General features: G+C 36.3%; 1 protein-coding gene across 19 annotated transcripts in view; it reads left to right on the top strand.

Annotated features, from left to right (window-relative positions):
• KCNMA1 (potassium calcium-activated channel subfamily M alpha 1) overlaps positions 1-23398 on the top strand; it is a 402334-nt gene that overhangs the window by 310547 nt on the left and 68389 nt on the right. For 2 of the 19 annotated variants that reach the window (XM_063163868.1, XM_063163866.1), the window contains exon 19: positions 194-367. The exons of 16 other annotated variants lie outside the window; for them this stretch is intronic. In XM_063163868.1, coding sequence (XP_063019938.1) covers positions 194-367 — 174 coding nt within the window. Of the gene's footprint in view, positions 1-193; positions 368-23049; positions 23344-23398 lie in introns of all 19 variants that reach the window. One more of the 19 variants, XM_063163849.1, reaches the window with a different exon arrangement.

Below are 23398 nucleotides of genomic sequence, written 5' to 3'. Positions count from 1 at the left end.
GCCCTACTTTTAATGTACAGCCAAAGTGTTATCAATAATCTCATTGCATTTTTTTTTCCTGGGTCAAGACTGTTAACATTAACTAAGGCCTGTATTAAATCCCTTAAATTACCTTCCAGCTGCCTTGTTATATCTATAACCTTGCCATTAACCTGCTGCTCTTCCTCTCCTCCCATCCAACACATGGTTATAGCCAAGATGTCCATCTACAAGAGAATGAGACTGGCATGTTGTTTTGATTGCGGACGCTCTGAGCGTGACTGCTCTTGCATGTCAGGCAGTGTACATAGTAACATGGACACCCTTGAGAGAGCCTTCCCACTTTCTTCTGTCTCTGTTAATGATTGCTCCACCAGTTTACGTGCCTGTAAGTTTTAACACCAACACATGCTGTTCCATGTTTGTGGTGTCTGTGGTATCATCCCTGTCTTGTGTCGTGCATTGTAGTTCTGTGAGTTTTTACTGGGCTGATGCTTTTTCGAAAAATCAACCCCAAATTTGATCACAGCTCTGTATTTATATTTCTGTTTTTATTTTTAATGCAAAAAAATGTAAATCATTATTTTGCTTTATGTGCTCTTTATGAAGCATCCTCTTGCAATAGCCTTCAGGACCTTAGTAGCGCAGTATGGTGACATCTTTTCTCTTTAATTCATACAATACAAATTGTCATTAATTAAGCAATAAGTGCTTTGGTGGAGGATCAGACCTTTGTCTAAATCTGTGACTGGTGCCAAGTGGGAACCTTTAATAATACTGGCACTAGAGCATCATACAATGGGCAGTGAATAAATATACAGGATACAATATAGTAGATGGAATTCTATTCTATGCTGCTACTTTTGCCTTTAGTTTTGTTTGTAACTCTTCATTCTCAGTAAAGCAAGATCTTCCATCTAATACAGAAGCCACAGAAATGTTCGTACTTTTTGTAAAATCAGTTGTTCTTTTTGTAGCACCTTTTTAGAAAAACTAGGCTGGTGCAAATCCCTGGTACAAATGTTTTGAAATTAAATGTAGAGTCTGTTCCATAGGACAGTAACATTCTGGAATGTGCCCTGAAAGCTCTTTTGAAAGATCAGAGTTGAGAGGGAGAAGACAGAGAACCTAGAACCATTCTGCATGGCGATTAATTATTCAGACAAGCTGTAGGGATACCAAAGCTTGGATTATCAGTGTGATGTCATCAACTGAAAAAGATTGTTAAATGGTTTTTTGTGTGTTTGTTTGTTTCATTTTCTTGTCCTCTTTAGTCATTCTTAACAGGCAAAACTATGTCTTGGGACAGGAGCTGTTTTCCTTTCCCTACCCAAATGGCAAAGGAAAGCTATAAACTTATTCAGCTACAGCTATGAGAATAGATTGGAGTTTTGGTCAGGAAGCATGTCCATTTTCCAAGGCAGGTCATTTTGGACCAAAGTGCCTTCTGCTATGAAGACTAATGTAGATTTTAGATTATGCACCTGGTTGTCTTTTGGTACCATATTGCAGTATGTAGCCCAAGTGGTGAATGATTTTGCTTTAACTATTTTGACTTACGAACTATTTTTCCAGTCACAAATATAAAAATTCTATAATTGTTACATTTCTTTTGTCTGAAGACCGTATTAATTAAAAATATTCTCATAGGATTTCTTGGAGATTTTACCAAAAATCATCTCTCTCTGAGTATAAGCACTCTGAACATCCTAGCAATCTACTTGCTTGCAACTCATGTATCACCATAAGGTGGACGGTTCCTAGTTTTAAGTCTTGTTGTAAATCACAGGACTTAAAACTAGGATAAACACAGTTTTATCCTTTAATGAGAATTTTATCAGGGTAAAATGTAGTAAAGCATACTTTGTTAAGAAAAGCAAACAAGAAACCTTGTTTACAGGTTACCTGTACAGTTTTTTGTACAGTGTGTCAGCCTCAGTAACACTGTGCCTAGTAGAGTTTGTAGGGTACAGACTGGTACAGAGAGTTTGTGGCTGGGCCCTGGCCACTGGTGTTAACAGCAACCAGATTAGGGTAAATTAATATGTCCCCTGCAAGTGGGTAAAATTTCTGCCATTAGCACTGTTTGGCAAGGAAAGAAAAACTAATTTGTAGGTTTACCATGGCTTTCAAGTCCACTTAAGACTCTACAGAGGCAGATAAAGTAAACATTTTTGATTGTGTTGCCTGCTGAGCCAAAACCCTCCACAATAATGGTATTATTTCCAACAAAAGCCAGAGCTTTTTGGGAAACATGTTAGAGCTATGTTATATTTTGAAGGATAAGTGATATTGACAGCTTTGAGGATTTTTAGCATCCTATCCTTCATGGGCCTTTTCCCCCCTTCATCACTCCTTCAAATCAAAAGAGATCTCAGTCTTCCCCTTGTGAGGCGAGTCACCTTTGACTGTTAATAATAAGTACGAAAATCAATACCAATTCACATGCTTTGCAAAGCAGCATAAGCCTTTCTTTTCCAATTAAAATATATATATGCACGCAACATTGCACTGGCAGGGCTTCAATAGAAATCAGTGTGTTTTCTTTGCAGCGCACGGGGGTTGGACGATGCCCATCTTGACAGAGCTAGTTAGCTCAGAGAATGGTGGGGAGAGTCAGCTTTTCATTAAATATGAGCAGATGTGAAATGTAGAGTGTTTGACAATTAGAAATGGCAGCAGCAGGGCCCCAGAATCAAAGTGAGGTCAGATTGGTGGATCAGATTACCTCTCTTACATTCTTTAGTTGTTCTGAAAATCATTTTAAATTAGTGTCAGTGGAGCCATGATGGGTTTTGCCCTTTGTCTTTTATGCTACGACTGTATTGTTTCCCCAGACACTCATTAAAGGTCATTATACTATTACAGGGCTTGCTTTGGTCGTGGTGCCCCAGTTGAGTTGGTCTGCTTCCACAATTGCTTAATGTACTTCTTTCTTTCCTTTGTTTTTTTTTTTTTAACTTTTGATTATAAAAGCGGGCTTTTTTTCCAAGGTAAATAAAATCACAGACCATTGTATGGAGCTTCTTGAAACAATGTGTAGGTTTTGTAAGAATTAGTGCTGTTTCTAAAAATCGGATGTTGAGTAGAAGATGTCAATTTACATATTCAGTGGTGTACACAGGATTTAATCTTCTAATTGCATAATCTGCAGAGAAAGTAACACTTGCAGTGTATTTTCCACTGTGAATGAGTGTCTTTGTTATTATATTGTTTCTACTTTCAGCAAATGAAAATTGGTATTATGATTAGGTATAATTACATTAAAAGAGCTTTTGAATTTATAGGCTGTTTTCTGGAAAAATATACTGATAGTTTTTCTAAATGTAAGGAAAGAGAATTTTAAGTATTTTTTTTTTTTTTGTATCTACATTTTTACAGCTTTAGCTGTATTTGGTAGATTGCTACATGAATAGCAAATGAGCAAATGGTCCAAATACTTCTCACATTGGAGACTCAAGTCAGAGTGAAGCACAGCACTTAGCCACTGAAAAACCTGGGGTGGTTTATGCATTGAAATTATGTTATTAGCAAGTGTGATGTTTCTACTTAGGTCTGTGCCAAGTCTTGGGGGGTGCCATTCAAATGATTAATTGATACAGACAGAATCTTAACCTGAACCATTTATTTTCTGTGTTTCTCCATCCCCATATGGCTGTGCTTCTCGGGAACATGAAAAGTTCATGTTCCTAAAGGAAACCTTTCCTAAAGTTGTTGCTGCACCCACTACCATGGGAAACTAAATTTTCAAGGATATTCTTGATATTAGGCCCCGACATATCTAATTGAACTTGTAAGAAAATGTGCTTTGGCATGCTCTGGTAGTTCTGAGAAGCTTTATGGGAAGACTTTTGCTGTGGTGAATATAAAGGATATTTGGAGACAAAAGAAAATAATAGTTATTGCTACATTTTGAATTTAGGGTTTAATCCAGACTTTTAGATATCTTGCCTAGAAAGACCATACTAAGAAAAGTTGGAAAAAGTGTAACTTTTGAAAGAAGCAAAGCATGTATCTACCTCTGTGCCAGACCAAGTTTAAAGCCATATATTCCATATAATCTTCTAGTGTCAGCCCATGTTTTATTCTGTACAAACAAGTTAGCTGCTGAATCTTTCTCAAAGGACCAAAAATCACATTCTGCAAGGTTAGGTGAACATTTTGGGTACCAAGGTTGGTAAACTACTCAAACTATAACTGGTGATGGGACGGACCTTCGCAAGTTAGGCCAAGAAAAGTTCCAGCTTCTTCATTGACCTGTTACTTCAGACCCTGCCTGTGTGTCTTTACAAGTGAAAAAGCCAAATTCTATACTGAGAGTTGAAATTATGTAGAACTCACTGATTTATCCAGGGAGATGGATGTATAACAGATATTGGTCAGTGTATCTAAAACTCATCAGTTGTATAAATATGCTTGGGCTTTTCTAAATGGGTTGACAATTATCAAGTCCCAGGTTCTTGAAATACTGGCTGAAAAGCCAGCATATTCTATTTCTCCTAAAATGTGAGAGAGCATCCTCTCATTTCTACAGAGGATGTGTCCTCTGCTTTTCTAGCCTATCACTTCTCTAGTCCTGCTGTAGTAGCCAAGAGAAGACAAGCAGCTGCCATGCATGAGCTGAGGAGCAGGAAGGACAGGTATGTGACCTCTCAGGAGACAACTTTCAGTGCTAGAATTTTCTGTTCACCCTTTAGAAACAATGGATTTCTGTTCACAGGATGTATGTACCACCTTGTGCTAGCTAGAGACTATGAGATGCTCATCCAGCTATGAATATCATCATATTTACATTGCATTTATAATGCTCTGATAATGACAGGGTGGGGTAGTACCACTGCTCTCTCCCTCTACACACATTTTCTGAGCTGTGAGACTTCTGCAGTGGCCACAGGAGGGAAGTGGGTCTGTTTGCTTGGAAATCTTACTTTTGCATATGCTGCATAAATCCTTTCTCTTTTATACAACCTACTCACCTCTGTGTGGTCACACTGTCTCATCTTTGTCCTGCACAAAAATCCAATAATATGCTTTTAATGTTTTGAGGAAGAAGAAGAGATTGAGGGAATAAATAGGCAACTGGGTCTTGGAAATAAAAATTGGGAAAGACAGATGCTCTCAAGACTTTCTGAATGGCATAAGGTCCTAAACAAATGATTATAAACAGATTGTTGTGGTTTTTACAGCTTACTTCTATGGAATGACCCCATTTCTGTGTACTGGACAATTGTTGTATGGGCTAACTATTTTTTTTTTTTGTGAGATTAATGAAAACAGAACATTAGAATGAGACATAGTGCCAGATAAATTCTTGGTAATTCAAAGGCGCAGAGAATATAAATAATAACCCCAAGAAAGGAACTGTGTGTGAAATACCAATTTATGTAAAACCAGTTCCAGATATTGTCCTTTTTAGGGTGACAGATTTTTACTTCAATTAGATTGGTTTCCATGCATTCAGTGTTGTATTCCTGATGTTTCTTCGAAATACTTTTACAAGACTATGTTTTCCCTTTCAAAATAATGAAAATAATGTAAAAATGGGTACCTGTGTTTATTTTAGTCGCCAGTTTGTAAGAAAGAACACTATTTCAGACAACTCAGTTAAGATACAAGTCCAGTACCACTGAAAAAGAAATCAAGCATATACACCTTAACAGTTGTTACTGGGGCATGAGGGGAATCACCTTCCTAAGCCATCTTCTGAGAATGAGCCACTGTTGAGAAAGCTGGACAGTGGGGTTTTAAAGCCCATAAAACCAGACAAAGATGCATTCAGATGTTTCCACTAAAGAAGATGGGAGGAATTGACTCAATAAATGCAATCACAGTTTTAACTAACATTCAAGAAACTGCTTGCTGGAGCAGGGGTTTCACTGAGCCAACCCTTTGTGTGCCTTTCTTGCCCTCCTGATGTCCAGCCCTCCTCAAGGAGGTGATCCCCTCCTTGAACCAACTGTACTTTGCTCTGTATTGGTAATAGTGAAACAGTGATCAGAATGGGCTGGTAAATGGCCTCATGAGTCTCCAAGAATCTATTCCATCACTTTCTTCACATATATGAGTGCACTGTGACTTCTGTATTTCCTCTTCAAACACTGAAGAGACAGCACTAATTGCAAAAGGGGAAAAGTGACAGGAAACAATAGGGCTTTTGCAATAGGTGACTTCAACTGTGTAGTTATGCTCTAAGACAAAAAATGAATCCTTTATTGTTCTATATTTTAATAGAATCTGAGTGCTTCTAAATTATTTAAGCTTCTTTTGGGCATAGTATGAGCATATAGGTGAATACTGAGAGGTAGAAATGTTGTAGTAGGAAAAAAAACCCCAGAACCCTCCAAACTAAGCTTTTTTCAGAAGGTAAAATGGTATAAATGAGACAACCTGGCTCATTGCTAGATTATATAAATAATGAGGCATGCGCTGTTCCAGGTGATTTTTGTGATGCAGCATATACCCCTATGCTGATGAGAGTAAGCTCTGCCCACTTTGTGATGTGTGTAACAAGGAGATGAACTCTCACATCATCATGGGTTGGAGGCACTGCTAAGTTTAGCATTGAAACCTTTGAAAAATTGGGATAGTGGGGGAAGGAAAGATCAAAAAGTCTGCTTTTAATTTCTTTAGGCCTTTATGTTGAGTAGCAATTCTTGCCAGGGTCACAGGAAGGGGCTGGGGAGTGCCTTGCTTTTATGGGTACAAGCTAGGAAAGATGCTGTCTGCATCCTGTGGAGTGAATTTAGCAGAGGGCCTTATGCAAGGTGACATGGAAATTATGTTTGCATTTTTAGTTCCTGAGTGTGGCTGGTTGTCACGAAACTCACCATGACAGTTTCTTACCACCAGGCAGCAGATTCTTCCTGTTACCTCCTTGGTGTGGGACAGATGCTGGCCAGTTAGGTCTCCTTCTCTGCTGCTTTCCAGCTATTTCAAGCGACAGATGCCAGAGCTGGCTCGGTTTCAGCTTGAGCATTTCTGTCATAGCCCTGCCTTGAGCCCAAATTCTGACCTTTACTATATGAAGTAAAGTATTTATGAACAAGCAGTGGCTTGATCCAGAGCAGGCTTAGAGCAAATGTCAAGTGTCAAGTCAGTCTCCTGCCTCCTTATACCACCTGCATTAGGAACCTGGATTAGACCCTAGACTACAGCATTGACTGCCTTAGGCTTTATGGGTCTGGAGAGACATAACTTATTAACAAAGAGTTATTAAATTTTTATCAGTTTTATAACGCAATGTAAATGCCTTCTATGAATCTACATTGTATTCATTATCATTTAAAACGTTAATTAAGTCAAAGTTGCATTTAATTTACTTCTAAATGTGCCTTTGGGAGGAAGCTTTTTAAAACAGCTGTAGAATTGAGAAGCTCATTGATGCTGGGAAGTTGTTAGTACCATTTTTCAGGATAGGTCCCCCAAATTGATTGCCATTTTGACTCTTAGCTAGTTTGTGTGGATGTTATTGGGCAAGGTCTCAAATTAATACTGAAACAACAACGGCAGAAAACTATCAGCTCATGCTAATCCCAGAGACACTTTGATATGTAATTCATGTTCTTTTCCAATTACTTCAAAACTAAAAAATTTGCTATGTAAATCCTGTACATGTCATACTTTTGTTATAATTTATTTTATTTTTCCTTATTCTTTGTCTCCTTTTATAATTCAAGGAAAAAACATGTTCACCAATTTGGAATATTTCTCCTCAGATTGAGAGAAAAATAAATCCTCTGGCTTATATCTTACACATTTTATGTAATCTGAAAGTATTGTAGTAAATATAAGGAGGGGGTCATTGAAGTATATAACAGACCAAAATATTGTTTCAACATATAAAGTGGAATGCAGTTTAGTATAAAATCCCCTAGAATGAAAGCCCTTGCTTTATGCATGGCAGTGTTTTTTATTTTGATACATTTTGATATAAACACAGGAGAAATATGGAAAATATCAAACATAGTGAATCCATCATCTGATTATTCCATGGGACCCCTAGCATATTAAATATGTGTGTACCTTTATTCAGGTTTGCATTGACATTAGTAGTCACTAATATGAGTTCCATACTTCTAGAACTAGAAGCAGTGGCAGCCAACTTATTTCTTTCCTAGCCTAGGAAAATCTATTGAATTAGAAGAGGAGATCTTCAGATTTTATCAAGATCAGTGTGGGTCCAGCAGAGTGGATCAGCCCCCAGTCTGAATGTCAGAAGCAACTTACAAGACAATTTTTCTGGGTCTTTGTGTTTTCTACTGAGTACCTAGATCCTTCTGAGGTATTTGTGTGTGCCAGAAAACACAATTTCGTGAATTATTTATGTTCTGCATGAAAAGAGGAGATTGTTGTCATATAACTCCATATGAGGTTCTTGAAGTGCCACAAGACAAGTGCCCATGCTGTACTGATGCTTTGATTGGGGTTATAGTAGACAGGAGGGTGTTGGACAGAACATATGAGGAAAAGTTTTAATTTATTTTTAAGAAATCATAAATACATTTATTTCAGTATGTAAATTTTTAACTATGTTGATAATATACTTTATAATAAAGTTCAGTCATTCCTTCACTGTTTGAGACTATTCACCAACTTCGTTTAGCATTTTTTATAATATATTTATAATATTTTAATATAGCTTTCCTTATGATACTTTTCTTAATATTGAATGCTGTAATTCTGCGATTCACTTATTACCAAAGATTTTAGGAAGCATGATGTGTGCTATCTCACACAGACATGCTTCACTGATACTGATCAGGTCTTGTTAGCACAGTACAATAATTCTCAAAAGGAAGGGTGGAGAAAGCATTATTAGTGTGTAAGATGTGTCTGGTGTTATCTGGTCAAACACTCCTGTGTGCATTTTAGTTTGACTGGAAATTTTACCTAGGCAAAAATGGGAAACAAAAGTGCTGCAAGGCAAAGATCCCAATCTTGACTGTGCCACTGACTTACTACGTGACTATAGTTCTTCCCTTCAGAAAATGAAAATACTGTGTTCTCAATCTATTATACTGTATTGCATTTTGTGCTGAGAAGTGCTTTGAGATCTACATTTTGAAGTCCTAAATATAAGTCTAAATGTTGTTTTGACATAGGCATTCCCCTTCAGAGGCCAATTTTCAGATTTTCTGATCTTTGCTTAAGAATGTAGATGCATAGCAAGAACGAGAGAAGAGTGAAATGGGGTGGGGAAAGAAGGTGTGGGGAAATTACCATAAATGCCTTAGGGCTGTCTAATTTAGAGAGGTTTAGAAAGGGTATACTGTATGAGAGGGCAGGGGTAACTTGAGTTTATCTGCATCAGCAGAGAAGTATCTCTGCTGCCATATTTTTAAAATAATCTGAAGTTTTCAGCTGCTTCTGAACTTTAATTGGAATGCAGACCTTGTTTACTTAGAAAGCTGCTGAAGAAAAACCAAAAATTCATTAGAGCATCTTTGATCTTTGTCATGCAATTTCCTTTGTTCGTTCTTGCATAAAAGATTTTGCTTTCACTATGCATGTTCCTTTCTCTATTCCCATGTTCCTGACATTATCTTCACTCTCACTCCATGGTGCTGTATGTTCCCTGACACAGCAAGTCTGGCAATATGGAGAGAGATTTTATATCACCCTATGCTATGAAGGAAGACTGGCAGCAGGAGATGGAGGCTCTGTTTTTGAGCAAACTCTTGTCAGGTGTGCATCTAACAATGGACATAGTTTAGTCCAAGATTAGCCCTGCTTCTGTCATACTTAGATGATCCCATGTGGGATTGGTCATTAAGTAAAACTAGCAGCTTGACACATGGACAGTAATTTGTAAGTCAAGATAAATATTTGCCTAGCTAGTAAAGTTTTATTGGCTGATATGACAAAGATTCTTCTTGAAGAGAATAAAAACAATTGCAAGTTCTGAGCCTAATGTAGAGATGATGCTTATCCCTGTTCCATGAGCAATATGTGGTGAATCCATAGGTGCAAACTGATAGCATATTTCATTAGCAGGCATTTGTCCAAAGATTATTTTTTTCCTTGTATTCATGCTTTAGCTCTATTAGAGTAATTCCTGATCTACCAGAAGATGCAAGGACTGCCAGGTTCTCTGTGATCAGTCAATCACAAGATGGGCGGCAGCAAGGGAGTGATACAGTATTTATTTAGAATTGCAGGGTATGAAAATGACAATAATTCACACGATGAGACAGCAGAAGGATGAGAAAAAGTGAGATGCACTGCTGAATAGAACAGGGTGTACTTTTCTGGCTTGCACTACATACTGTCCTTTCCAACATATGGGACATGTGTCCCAAATATTCAGATAACGTACTAATATTTCTCATCAATAATGGACTCATAACAATTCTTGTATCTTGTCTCATTTTTGACAAGAAACAATGCTTTTTACTTGGTTCTGAACAAAATGAATAAGCTTTCCAATGAGTAAAACATAGTTTGCAAACTCTTGGATGTTAATAATTGCTTTTGGTGTTCCACAGAAAAAAGTATTTACCCTGTTGTGTGAGGTTGCACATTTTAAGTTCTACTTATGTTAAATTTTAATTTTTGACAAATTATGTTTTGTGAAAATTGAGACATGAAAGTGTAATTTTTGTTTCATTTTATGAACAAAATTCAGCAGAGAATAAAATCTGTTTAAATTTCAATAAATTTTCTTTTTTTTTTTTTTTAGAAAGATCTAATTTTTTCAATAATTCTTAAAAGATGGATTTTTTTTCCACCAAAACTTGTGTTCTACAGGAAATTTACTCAAGGAAAAACAAATAAATAGATAAATACATGTGAATATATATGAAGAATTTATTTAAATATGTTTTGATATTTTGTGTTCGAGAGTCTCCTTGCCCTGAGTAACAAGATATACCTTACTTATTTCTTCATTCAGATATAGGAGAAAAAAGAGAAGACAGTAGGGCTGGGACAGATGTCAGTCTCAGCAGAGATCTTGTAATGGTAATCATAGTGCTAAGATTGCAGAGCCTGGAGTCAGTAATGTGATCCTCACGATTTGACAGGATCCTTCCATACAAGGAGTCCAATGTGCAGGCATCTTACACTTCAGAGAGTTACATGACTCAGCAGAAGCCCTTGGTTATGTTTGGAAGAGGAGTAGATGAACAAACAATTTGCAGTGCCAGGGAAGACAAGCCAAGAATCCAATCACATAATTTGGACTTGACTCATCTTACATCAGTGTGAAATTCTGTAAGAGCAGGGATTGATGTTCTTCTAACTCGCTGACACCAGATCTTCCTGCATGTTAATTTATAAAGTATGAATTCTGTTCTCTATCTGCACTTCAGTATGCCATTATCATAAAGGTTATGGCATTCTTAGAACTACTGACACCTGAATTTGCCTCTTTCAAGTGTAGGATTAGTTAAATTTTTGTTTCAGATCTCCCCTGTTACCACTACCACATGTAGTTTTCATTAGAGCATGATCTGTGGAGAACTTTCTGTCTTTCTGTTTATTCTGAATAATCCCTGAGAATACTATCTCCTGCTTCATGAAAGTGCCCACTCTGTGTTTGGATTCAGGATTTCTAGTGTTAGCATGTCTAGTGGCTGATCAAACTTAAAAGGTCGTTTTGATTGGCTGATGGAGTCTGTGAATGCTGCAGCTCATTCATCAACAGCTTTACTGATACTTCTGCTGCTAAGTAGCAAAATTCTTGTTTTGCATTTAAAATTGTAGCTTGAGGGCATGCCAGAATCATATCTTCAAGTTTGTATATTCTGCCTCAATACTCAAGATCCACATACTCCTCAGGAAACATCCTAATATTGTCCCTTGGGTCTCACAGATTTCCCCAGCAGTATCCTTGAGTTCTGCCCATGAGGAACATAAAATATGTCAAAATATGCATTTGGTTTTAATCTGCCCTTAGCATATAAGTCTTTTGTGCGCCCTCTTCTTTCTCCTCAAACAGGACAAAATAAAACCCTCAGAGGTAGAGCTCCAAGCAATTTGATTTTGGAAGATTACTTTCTTGACAGCTGTCAGCGTCCCCTGAGCATAGGATTTCTGGATGCTTTCAGTATCTGACTCTCAAAACATCTGGCAGCAACAGTATTTCCAAATATATTGGCATCCTGTGGCATTTGTGTTTGATATAGTTTCTTTTAGGGTAGTAACTGACTTATAAATCTTATGGAATTTTATACATCAATTTTTTCTTTGTTGGAGAGAGTTCCTCAGCTCCAGGTGATCATAGAGTTTATTGTGAAGTTGGTGTGATAATACAACAGAAATCCTGGCAGTTCTGTGGTTTCCTGCAGAATCTTCTTTACTTTTTTTAAATTTTAGCAGTCTTCTTTCTTATCATGCTACCTACTTTGAAAAGGGATATCACCTGTATTTAATTTTATGCTCTTAGTGTTTAAGTGATTTTTGTGCTGAGCACACCAAGTGCTCTATAGAACACAACTTGGTAACCTGCTAATTCAACACCTTGACAATCCTCTCGAAAATTCTCCATTGCTTTTTTCCTCTTGATTCATTGCACTGTGTGAGAACAGTGAGGGTGCTCTGTTGAGCTCCCTTCTCTTTCTTTGGTAATGCCCATATTCTCATCAAGGTTTGGTTAATGAATCCAGAAGTACCAAGCACAATGCAGTTGGGTTTCATGAAATTTTCTTTCTAAAGCTGTTCCTCATCATGGGCTGTGATGTGTCTGATCCATGTCATGAGCTAAGCTAGGCTGGCATCTCTCTGTAGCTTTAGTATCAAAGTAAAACCTAAAAGGACAAAACATATGTAGTTATTTTTTTTTAACATTAATATCAGATTAGTTGGGTAGATTCAGTATTACTTTTTTTCTTTGTTGCTAGCCTATGTAATTTCATGCCATTATAGTTGGTCTTAGATGAAGTGAATGAGGTGGCATACATTCCCCTCTCACAGTATTTCAAAAGAGATGAACCCTAGTTGCTACAGAAGTGTCAATCTCATCAGTAAAGTAGGTTTTTTTAATAATAGAGAAATTATCTGAGAGAATTCATTACAGTAATTTTTTTTATTTTGTATGCAGGTATTTTAAGCCTATTCAAGTTGTGTTTGAATTTATGATCCTTGCTGTATACATCCATTGTTTTGAGTATTCCTTCTATGAAAAATCAAAATTATGATGTTAGTAACATTGTTATTAGTTGTAACCATTAGATTTCTTAGCTTATGCTTTATTTTCTGCCCATATGGGGTGGATTGCCAGCTCTTGCTTCCCATAGCAATCAATTTTGGCCAGGCTGCTGTGAGCTTATTGCAGAGATATGAGTTTTGGAGATTTTTGTTATTATTGTGCTGGTTTACTTCCTTTTTTTTTTTTTTTTTTTTTTTTTTTTTTTTTTTTTTTTTTTTTGCGCCAGTATTTACCTAGAAATTATGTACTGTACTTCCCTAAATTTCCATAGCAATTGATTGTATTTCGTCTCCATTTTTGCTATCACTACTTTGCTATTGTTTTGTAGATTTAACCTTTGTTATTTATATCTTGGTTGGTTTTTATGTTAATATATTTAACAAGTAGTATTGTTTTTTTAGATGCATTTGTTAAAAGCAAGAAAAAAGCTTCAAAAGAATGAAGTACATTGTGGAATACACTAAAGTAGGGATCACTTAGGAAAAAAAATACTCATTTCTTAGTGTTATAAAGAGTATTTAACTGTGTATCTGTATCTAATAAAACCTGCCTGTGTGACAATAGCCTTTTAATACAGCAGGTTCAATCTATTTGATTAATTTTAATGTTTACCCTGTGACTTACAGTACTTTGCATAAAACAATTTGTTTGTTAACATTGCCTGCTTTTATGAAAGCCATAATTCACCTAATAGAGTATTGTTAAACTGCAGCAAATCTGCTAAAAATCTTCTCTGGTAACAACATTTCTATGTATAAGAACAGCTGAGAAATAGTGCACTATATTTATGCATGGATTTGGAGACAGGAAAACAGCACTGGGTCTTGAAACTCCCTGTAACCAGCAGGTGGTGGTGCTGCCTTAGAAATCAGTAGTGGCTGAGGAGCCTGCAAGAGCCTCATTATGTATTGCTTTGCTAAGGAAACAATTTTATTAAAAAAATATTTCAGATGGCTCTTTTAAATGGTATACAGTTTTTTTCCCCATACTTGTTTCTAGAACCTGTATCTATGTAAGTAGGCTCAGCATTTTATACTTTACCTATGAAATTATATGATGGCCACACACATAACAGGAGTGTGAAGACCTCCATCCCAGAGGAATACTACAGCTAAGTCTGAAAGAGTATTGGGGATCACTGAGCCTGATCCTATGAAAATTTAGTAAATGGAAGTTCTTCCACTGATGTGGGTGAAAACTGAATAAGACGAATGATAAGAAAGCCAGAGGTGAATGTTAATATTTCAGTTCTTTTTGTTCAGAAACACAGACATTTCTACACCCTTTTTTTCAAAGATAAACACAAGCCAAAAGAAGTTTAATGGTATCAAATTTTACAAAGTAAAAAATATGAATAAACCCCCAATTTATCAGTTGCATAATAACCACCTAGTTAAAAATAGAAACAACCTCAGCCAGATCCTCTCAAGTGTGTTTTCAAAAGTGAGGCGACTCATGGGGAAGCAGAGGAAGAATTGAAAAAAACTATGTAAAATCTTTGAATTTAAGAATACAATCTCTTGGATTTATAAGAAGTGTAGGAAAATCTTTACTTCACCGTGGTATTGGCAGGGACCTAGTCTGTCTTTTGTAATGAACAAGGTAGATAAAATTTTATTTCAATTTAAAACTTTAGAATATGTATGTTGAAATTACACTGGAAATATGTATTTTTAAGATGTTAAGATAAGTTGGCACTTCTAAATGGAAAAGAGAAGTAATAATTCTAATTAGATTTCTGCAGGATGAAATCTGCACTTTCCAATGTTCACAAGAAGGAAACAGTTGCAGCAAGGCTGAGCCGGAATTTGTGGAGTCCTGCTCCAAAGACATGGAAATATCGCTTTCCTGTGCACTGAAATACTCTGCCTGACAAACACAATCTATGCTGTAAATATAAGATTTCTAATCCCAAGGAGTGGAGCAATCACCAAGGACTCCTATCCTTACTTTTACTCATAGCTACTTCAAGGCATTGTATATTTTTCTCTGAATTTAATGGAGCAGGGGGAGTATAAATAGTAAAGAGATCATAGGCACAATGATGAGTAGCCTTTCAAATTTAGATTTTTCTTTTTTTAATAGTAGCTTATTTTTTGTCCACAAGTAGAACGTCACTGTTTTCTGCAGTGACTGATCAGATTGTGAGTGCTTTTAGGGGAAACTTCCTTAACTTTGTAAAAGCAAGACAGATTCCTCCTACAGTTTAGCAGAACTACATAACTACAGTGTGCCCTTGCTAGTGTCACAACTTCTTCCTCTGTGTCCCTTATAGTTGGTGTCAAAATCTTCTTTGAGGCAATAGGACAAAGGACAATACAATTTGGGTTGCTGTGCATTGAAACAAGGATAGTCTATGACAATGCATGGAATATTATAATTTGCTAAAGTATCTCCCAAAGATGTGTCTTTTGGCTTTACATGTCACACCTTGGGGATCTGTCAAAGGGCTGCTCATAAGGAAATCAGTGCCCTTTAATTGACACTTTTTTTTAAAGGAAGGGAAATAGAAACACAAAAATAAAAAGGATGTTACAGTTATTCAATGTTAGAGGCACACTTTCATGTCTAATAAAAAAAAAAAACAAACCACCAAGCACTGTAATAACAGTATCACATATGAATACAGTATATTTTTATGGAATATATTCAAAATGTACTTTTCAAACAACAGTAGCAACATCACAGTCTTACTAGGTCTGAGAAAATTATAGATTAACAGCCACAATTTCACATCACTTGGTCACTTGAATTCTAGCAAGATCTGTGACTAATAAAATCCTTTAAAACAGAATTGTCTGCAAGTGAGCCACCCAATGCTGTGTAACCCAAGATCAGTGGTTAAACTAAATCCCCAGTTCTCTGCCTGTAGCCACGGGGTAATAGGGCAGTCTGTTAAAATGTTACCAACCATGTGGCTTTAAGCAATCCTTTTGTACTTTGCTGTGCTGAAGACAGCAGCTGGGGCTCCAAAATCGTAGTTCATAGCTGCTTGTGACTTGGTAGGAAGCACAGGGTCTGAACAGCTTTTTTCTGACACTTGGGGTAACATTTTCTGCAGCTCCTCCTCCATGTTCAGAGCAGAAGGGCTTGTTATAATGAAGTAATATAATTTAAAATTTAACTCAGCATATTTACACTTGCCATAACAAGGAGACACTTTGACTTTCCTTATTCTCCAAAGTGCACTCTGAAAAGACAAAGTTAGTTCCCTTCACTTTGATGTTTGTCTGGAGAACAGACCCCCCTGAAAATGGACCATGTTCTGGTTTAAGTTCTGCAGTTTAGGGACATCTCCATTTCTTCACTCTTTCCCAAAACAAACTTTACTTTATTGAAATAGTATTCTATATGGGTATGGCATAGTGGAGAAGTCTATTGGACAATTAAATGGACAGGGAGGACAAAAAAGTCCACGGATGCTTTGCTTTTTTTTTTAAACTTTTCACTTGACATTTTTCCAATAACAGTTTAATGACTTGAATAAACAATTACAGAGTGAATCATAATTTGAAAAGGCAGTGGAGAATGAAGACTAAAAATCAAGAAAAATGTATGAGAGAATACTAAAATTTGATTTAGAAAATATGTTCAAGGTTCAATGGACCTATGACTTAGTCTAAGTATAAATTAGCATTTGATTAGGGATTGAAGTAGCTTTTTTTCTACTGTGCAGACTTGGCAGGGAAAAGAGAAGATGTTTGTTATGTACAAATATTGTCCTATTGTCTGTATACCTCTGTATTGGAATGAGAAATCAGATCCATGAAATCAGAAGCCTTTCTTCTCAAAATTGCACACGCCATTGTGTGTAAAGTGCTGTATATATGGGAAAGGCTTGCTTCTAATTTATGACAGCATATACATGAGTTACGAACAGCTCCTGATCTAAAGTCCACTGAAGTCTGGGTAAATGTTTTTTCTGACTTTACTGGACTTTGGATTAACCACAGTTTGGAAAGCCTTAAACCACTTTGCTTGCTGAAGTCATAGTAACAGAGAAGTGATAATAATTAATCCAGCATTCATATTAGTTGTGTTATTGAATTAAACTGGAGGAGCAAAGAAAAAAATACCATATTTCTGTGGTAACCTTAGGAAATTACTCTTAAAAACTAGCACAAATGATGTAAATCCATATGCCAGACCTTTTTCACCAAAATATTCAAGTTATTGGTTTTCTGGATTTCCAAATTGCTTTGTAGTCTATTTTTCATCCTATATACAAGTTGCTCTAAAAGATCAGGAATTTAAAGTCTGTATTGATTTCACTGAGTATCAGAGCAGCCATCTTAAATTAATAACAGGATCCAGCATGGCAAGATTCCACATTTGCTGGTAACTGTCTTTTTTTCAGTATTCAAGGAAAAGCAAAGATGAGAAATATATCTGTAGCTGAGTTTCAGTTCTTAATGTGGGAAAATAATTAAGACTGAAAGACCACGTATTATTAATACAAAATTTAGGTATTGGATACTAATAGAAAGAAAAAGGAAAAAAAGAAAGAAGTGGTCGACACAATGCATTTGTTTTGAAATTTTTTTGCCTTTAGCCAAAAAGTACAAGCCTGGGACAAAAAGAGGGGAAAAAAAAAAAAAGAGAAATGTTTCTTCATCTGCAATTTCAAAGAGAATGTCTCATGTAACACCATTCAGTATTTGCAAAATGTTCTGATGATGTATTCTTGACATTCTTGGATCTTGATGTTTTATCCGCTTTAAGTGGCAGACACTGCAACCAAAAGCCAGCTTCACCTGATTTTCTAATGGTGTTAGTGTGTAGATACACAGCGTATCTTTTTGTATTAAAAAACCAGAATGAAATGCATTTCCCTGAGTATGTAATGCACATAGAAACAAAAGCAGCAATCCTGTTTCATTTGGATTACCATTTCAGACACCTAGCAAACACTGCTCCGTAGCTTCTAAAATTAACATTCTTGTATCTCATCAAGCACCATTATATTGTAGTTTCTAGTCAACGATTTCATTACATCTGTTACCACCAAAAAAAAAAAAATCAAGTAAATTTGTTAAATAAATAGTTCACTGGCATGAAATGATTTTTAGAGGATGAATAATGTGGGGTGGGTTTTTTTTCCCCCTAACAAATAACAAATGTTTTGATTAAATCATATTTCAATACTATGCTAAATTCCAACCCCAACTGATTTGGCACATTTCCTTTTTTGAAAGTACCTTTGATAAGAAATGCATTACAAACTCATCAGTTTAGCTTCCTGTTAACAAAGAGACAGCAGCCGTCTGGATTATTCTAGATCCGCAGTGAAACTGCCACACTATGTATGCTCAAAGTAAAGCTGTGCAAGTTTGACAAGGGGCAGATGAATCCAGGAGTTATTGTGCAGGGGTTTAAGTCTATGCGGCAGCTGACGGTTGAAATAATCATCTATACATCGCTCTGAGCTAGCTGAGGAAAGGTTGAAGCTGTATATTTTCAACATATCTAGCCTAATGGTTAATCTGTTGTCTTGTACAGGGGGTGCTGGGTGGAATCACAGCAATAGCTGACAGTTTGGAGGAATTGCTGTGGGTATTTTCAGTTGCCTGATTCACAAAGTAGGTAGAAAAAAGTCTAAACAGGCTTGTCATTGAATGAGGCAAGTCATGCTCGTTGTCACTCCCATCAAAAGAACTCTGGTAGCCAAAAGCTCAATCAACATATTGATTATTTGCTTTTAGAAATACAGGGCTGCAGCTTATCTTCACCCCTCAGCCCATGAAAGCTGAGCCAGATTGCAGAAGGGTGACTGCTCCTTTGGAGGTCGGCTTGGAAGATGTTCAGGAGAAAGACATCGGTTAAGCTGGGGGGAGAAATAAAATATTTCTTCAAACCAAGATAGTTTAACTGTTAGGAACACTCTCTGTATTTCTAATGCTGGATCTGACATATCTTCACAGTGACATGGCATTACTCACTGCAGAGATTAAGGGGGTGCAGTATGAATTAGACTGAAACAAAAATGAAGTATCTGCAAGTGACAGCTCTGGCTGATGGCTGACTATGAAGGAAAACACTGTGCTAGTGTCTGGTGAAAAACAGTGCTGAAAGCCTAGCAGCTGATAGAGATGGGGGAGGAGAGGAGCACTGAGTATCAGTGGTGGTTGTTTAGAATGTCTGGTTTTGGTCAGGATATTTTTTCTCCTTTAAAACACATTTTCATCTTCCCTTCCAGGCAAATCATGCTGAAGCCAGTTTCAGCCATTTTGTTGAAAGCGCTGTACTGGTATTCTGCCTTGTTACATTTAAATTAAAGCTCAGCCCAGTTTTAAGTTATGGCAAGTGTATGCTCACGAAGAATAAATAGAGATTGCCACAGGCATTAGTTTAACTACATTTGTTGTTTTAAAAATGTTCAGGGAGTTGCAGATTGCAATTCAAATTATCTTCATTAAAATAAATAAAATGTATAGAAATAGAAACAGGCATGATTCCCTAACGCAGTCTGTAGGCAAGTGTATATTCATTGAGCTTGAAAGGGAGTTCCTGAGGGTGGGGGTAAGGAATAGGAATATATGCAACTTCAAAATACCTTTACAATTACATTAGTATATCACATTTAATACATATTATTTTTTTATCTCTCTAATGCTGACAGGCTTCTTGGGCAAATTCTGCGCAGCATTTATTAAAAGTAGATTGTGTTCACCCAGGGTGCAATTAGAAAATACTACAGACAATGGAATTTCTTACCCTTACTCTACTTTTATCCTGTTCCTTACTGTTTGCCATTCTCAAAAAGTAGTTTAAAATTTGGTCTCAAAATGGCTCTCAAAATATTCTTAGGTAATAATAATGCCTTATGGATACATGAAAATGTACTGAACAGTTCTAAGGAACTTAGGCAGCATAAACAATGCAGGCTTGTGACTGTTTGCATTGGAAAGAAAGTCATATGTCATGCTACATAAAAATAAATTAATCTAACTATGACTAGTAAAATAGTCCTGTTTTAGTGGACCTGGTGGTACTAAATTCATCCCATACTTAGTAAAGAACCCTGGTGGATTTGGTGGTTGTAGTTTGATGTTGCACAGTGGTACGAAGAATTACCCCAGTCCAGACAGTTTGATTGCCAAACCTAGTGAGGCAGTGACAATATGTAAGGATGTATTTAGTTCCATAGAATTAACAGCAATCTTTGTTTCCCAAATATGTTTTTTATGGAAATCAGCCCACATAATAGTGCAATCGGATTATAAAGAAATTATTGATAAAAATCAACTGTCTTTGCTGAACTGGGGAATGCTCCATAAGTGTTTTAGGTTCTGCACACTATAGTCTGTATCTGCTGAAGCTGACCTGTGTTTCTCACCTGGTTGTGCAGAACTGCTTCATCCAAAAGCTCTGTGCTTGCCCGTGTAGTTCAGGGTGTATTCTGACAGCCCCATGTGTGTGGCACAGTGTGCACCTTCAGACTATTTACACTAAGAGTAACCAGTTTCACTCTTCTGTGGTAAAAAAATATGTGTAATTTTAGGAGGAATGGAAAAAGAGATTATTATCTCTACCAAAGATAGGTCATTCAGATATTATTCTGTAATCCTTGCTTTTGAAGACTGAGTAAAAAGACTTGGGCCATAAACTAGTGGAGAAAGAAAATTGTCCTATGTACAAATAATTTCATTACTCGTCCACTGTTGGGCTTCTTCCGCTTTGATCTAAGCTCTTGAGGCAGGAGGTTAGAGGTCATGGGATGAAACCGGTAGTTAGAACTTTTGAATCTGGAATAATTTGACCAAAAAAAATTGGCAACGTGTTATGCCCATGCCCAGTGGTAGTACCTGTCCACGCTGTTGGAAGTAAAGGGAAGTAACTTAGGTTTTAAGCAGCTCAGTCCGCCTTCCTGCTGAACAAGATCATGTGGTGCTGTTAAATATGATGCCAAGCTCCAGATATGAAACCATACCAAAAGACAAGTATTTTTGTTCTGACACATGCTGTGCCACTGCAAGCACAAAATCTTAGGAAAGCTTGAATTTGTCTGCATGGAATATGCCATAAAACATACACTGCAATGGAAGGTTATTGCTTAATAGTCAGGTCTGGTATCTGAAACCATCACTTATTGAACTCCAGAAGAGACTGTAAAAAGATTATGGTGTTTCTTATAACTTGATTAAAGGGTTGATAAGCTTAATAGATTCTGGTCTTCTTCCATTTCATGTGAAGATACTTTGATAGAGGATGTGGATTTTTAAAGATTATTTCCAGTACTATTATCTGCACTTTAAAAATAGAACTGAGTTGATGCATTTTGAGGCCTTCAAATACATGCTTGACCAGTGACGTGTAGGGAGATAGTTCTCTGCAGATATATTTTATCATCTGAAAATTATTTCACTTGGAGGAATATCAAAAGTAGAAGTACAAAATTTGATATAAAACCCAGTAACTCTGAGGTAGAATTGATAATTTTCATGTAGTGTATTCAATATTTTGTCTTCTTGTCATTATTGCTAATCAAAGATATATGCTCTCTTCTGATGATTTAAAATACATGTGATCTCTGGTGAGTATGCATTATTATTATTATTATTATTATTATTATTATTATTATTATTATTATTATTATTATTATTATTATGTTACTTCTATTAGTAAAAATGAGAATAGTATAATAAATTAGTTTTTAGTTCTTTTCTCACTAATTTTTCAATCTACCTCAGAATAGTAGCAAACCATCAAAAGGTCATTGAATTGGAATGGGTGCTTTGCTACCAACCTGTTCAACCTTGTTAAAAGGTACCTTCAAATGACTCTTGTAATTCCTATACACTCACCTTTTCCATGAGAGAGACAGATTTTGTGCTTGAAGAAAAATGGCAAGCATGGGAATGCTATTTTTTTATCTTTCCTGTTACCAGATGGTGTTTCTAGCTGGTGGTAAACTAAACAAAGATCCCAAAAAACATGCTGACCTCAAATACTTTGCCTCTACTCTCTGCTCAGTGTTCTCCATAGAATCTTTAAGGCAATTGAAACATATATATATGTTTCAATAGTAAATAATGCTGCAAGTTTATCAGTCCGCCAACTACTCGCTACCTAAACTTCTTACTTCATTATACAACGAATAATAAGGTCTTAGCAGCTCTGTTCTGTACCTTCTTGTCTATACTATACTCATTCAGAATGAAACAAGCATTAGGGGAAGATCTTTATTGTGTGTTTTTACCAGAAAAATATTTTGTTCTTGGTTGTTACTGCGGGTGCCATTTGTTAGAGGTATTAGTAGATAGGGTAGTGTTTAAGTAGCCTTGATATATTATCAGTGGAAGACAAAGAGTCACAGTTTTAAGCTAAATCCATATTTAGGAAATTGAATTTCTTAACTTTCTTTTCAGAGGTACTGTGTATGACCTCCTGAAATTTACAATATTCAACACTGTTGAATACTCAACAATTTTTACGTGGGTTCCTTAAAATCAGTTTAATTCCATAAGTATGCTTGCACAATTTTGAAGTGGTGACCTTATGTTTTCTATGATTCCTTATTTATTTTAATAGCAGCAGAGTGCTTTACCTCCCCTGTCATTTTCAGTAGTTTCAAAGAAATAAACATCTTCCACAGATAGTAAATCTCAAAGCCCTTATCAACATGGGGAAATAAGTATTACCTCAGACATACTTACCGTAGGATGGGATTATTGCTTAAAGGTGATAATATTGTTGAATAATCTTTCTATAAGTACTCTTCTATAAAGAGTCATTTTTAGAGGAAAAAAAGAAACAACAACATAAGAAAGCTGCAGGTATAAACCTTAATTTCTGCTGTTGGAACTGATATCTTAAGCTTTAATGTCTGTATTTCCACATAATATCAAAATTGATTCATTCCTGTAGTTTTAAATGTTTTTTTATTACAAAGAAATTAATTTAAATTTTTTTTTATTATTTAGAAGTAAAGAATGCAGCTAGACCAAGTTACCCAAAAGGTTCATATCAGTTCAAGAATGCAACTACTAATGCATTGATTGATGCCAAGTCCACTGAAGGAATCCCGGAACCTGTTCCACTTGTTAATAACCGTAAAGGGAGCCTCCTCCTACCCAACAACCCCTCGCTGCTGCACCTTAACTTACTGAGTTCTGTTGAACAAGGAAAATCTACCTACTGTAGATTGCAAAGGGCACTCAGCTTGCCTGTAAAATACCGCTACCATTCCCAAAAGCCTGGGTTGAACCAAGATCTCCGTAGGTAGCCCAGTAGTTGGATGCATAAGGCAATACAGAATGGCTTGTGCATGGT

The sequence above is a fragment of the Melospiza melodia genome, chromosome 9, assembly GCF_035770615.1.
Source record: "Melospiza melodia melodia isolate bMelMel2 chromosome 9, bMelMel2.pri, whole genome shotgun sequence".
In the NCBI taxonomy this organism is placed as follows: Eukaryota; Metazoa; Chordata; class Aves; order Passeriformes; family Passerellidae; genus Melospiza; species Melospiza melodia.
This window is presented reverse-complemented; position numbering and strand designations above follow the sequence as displayed.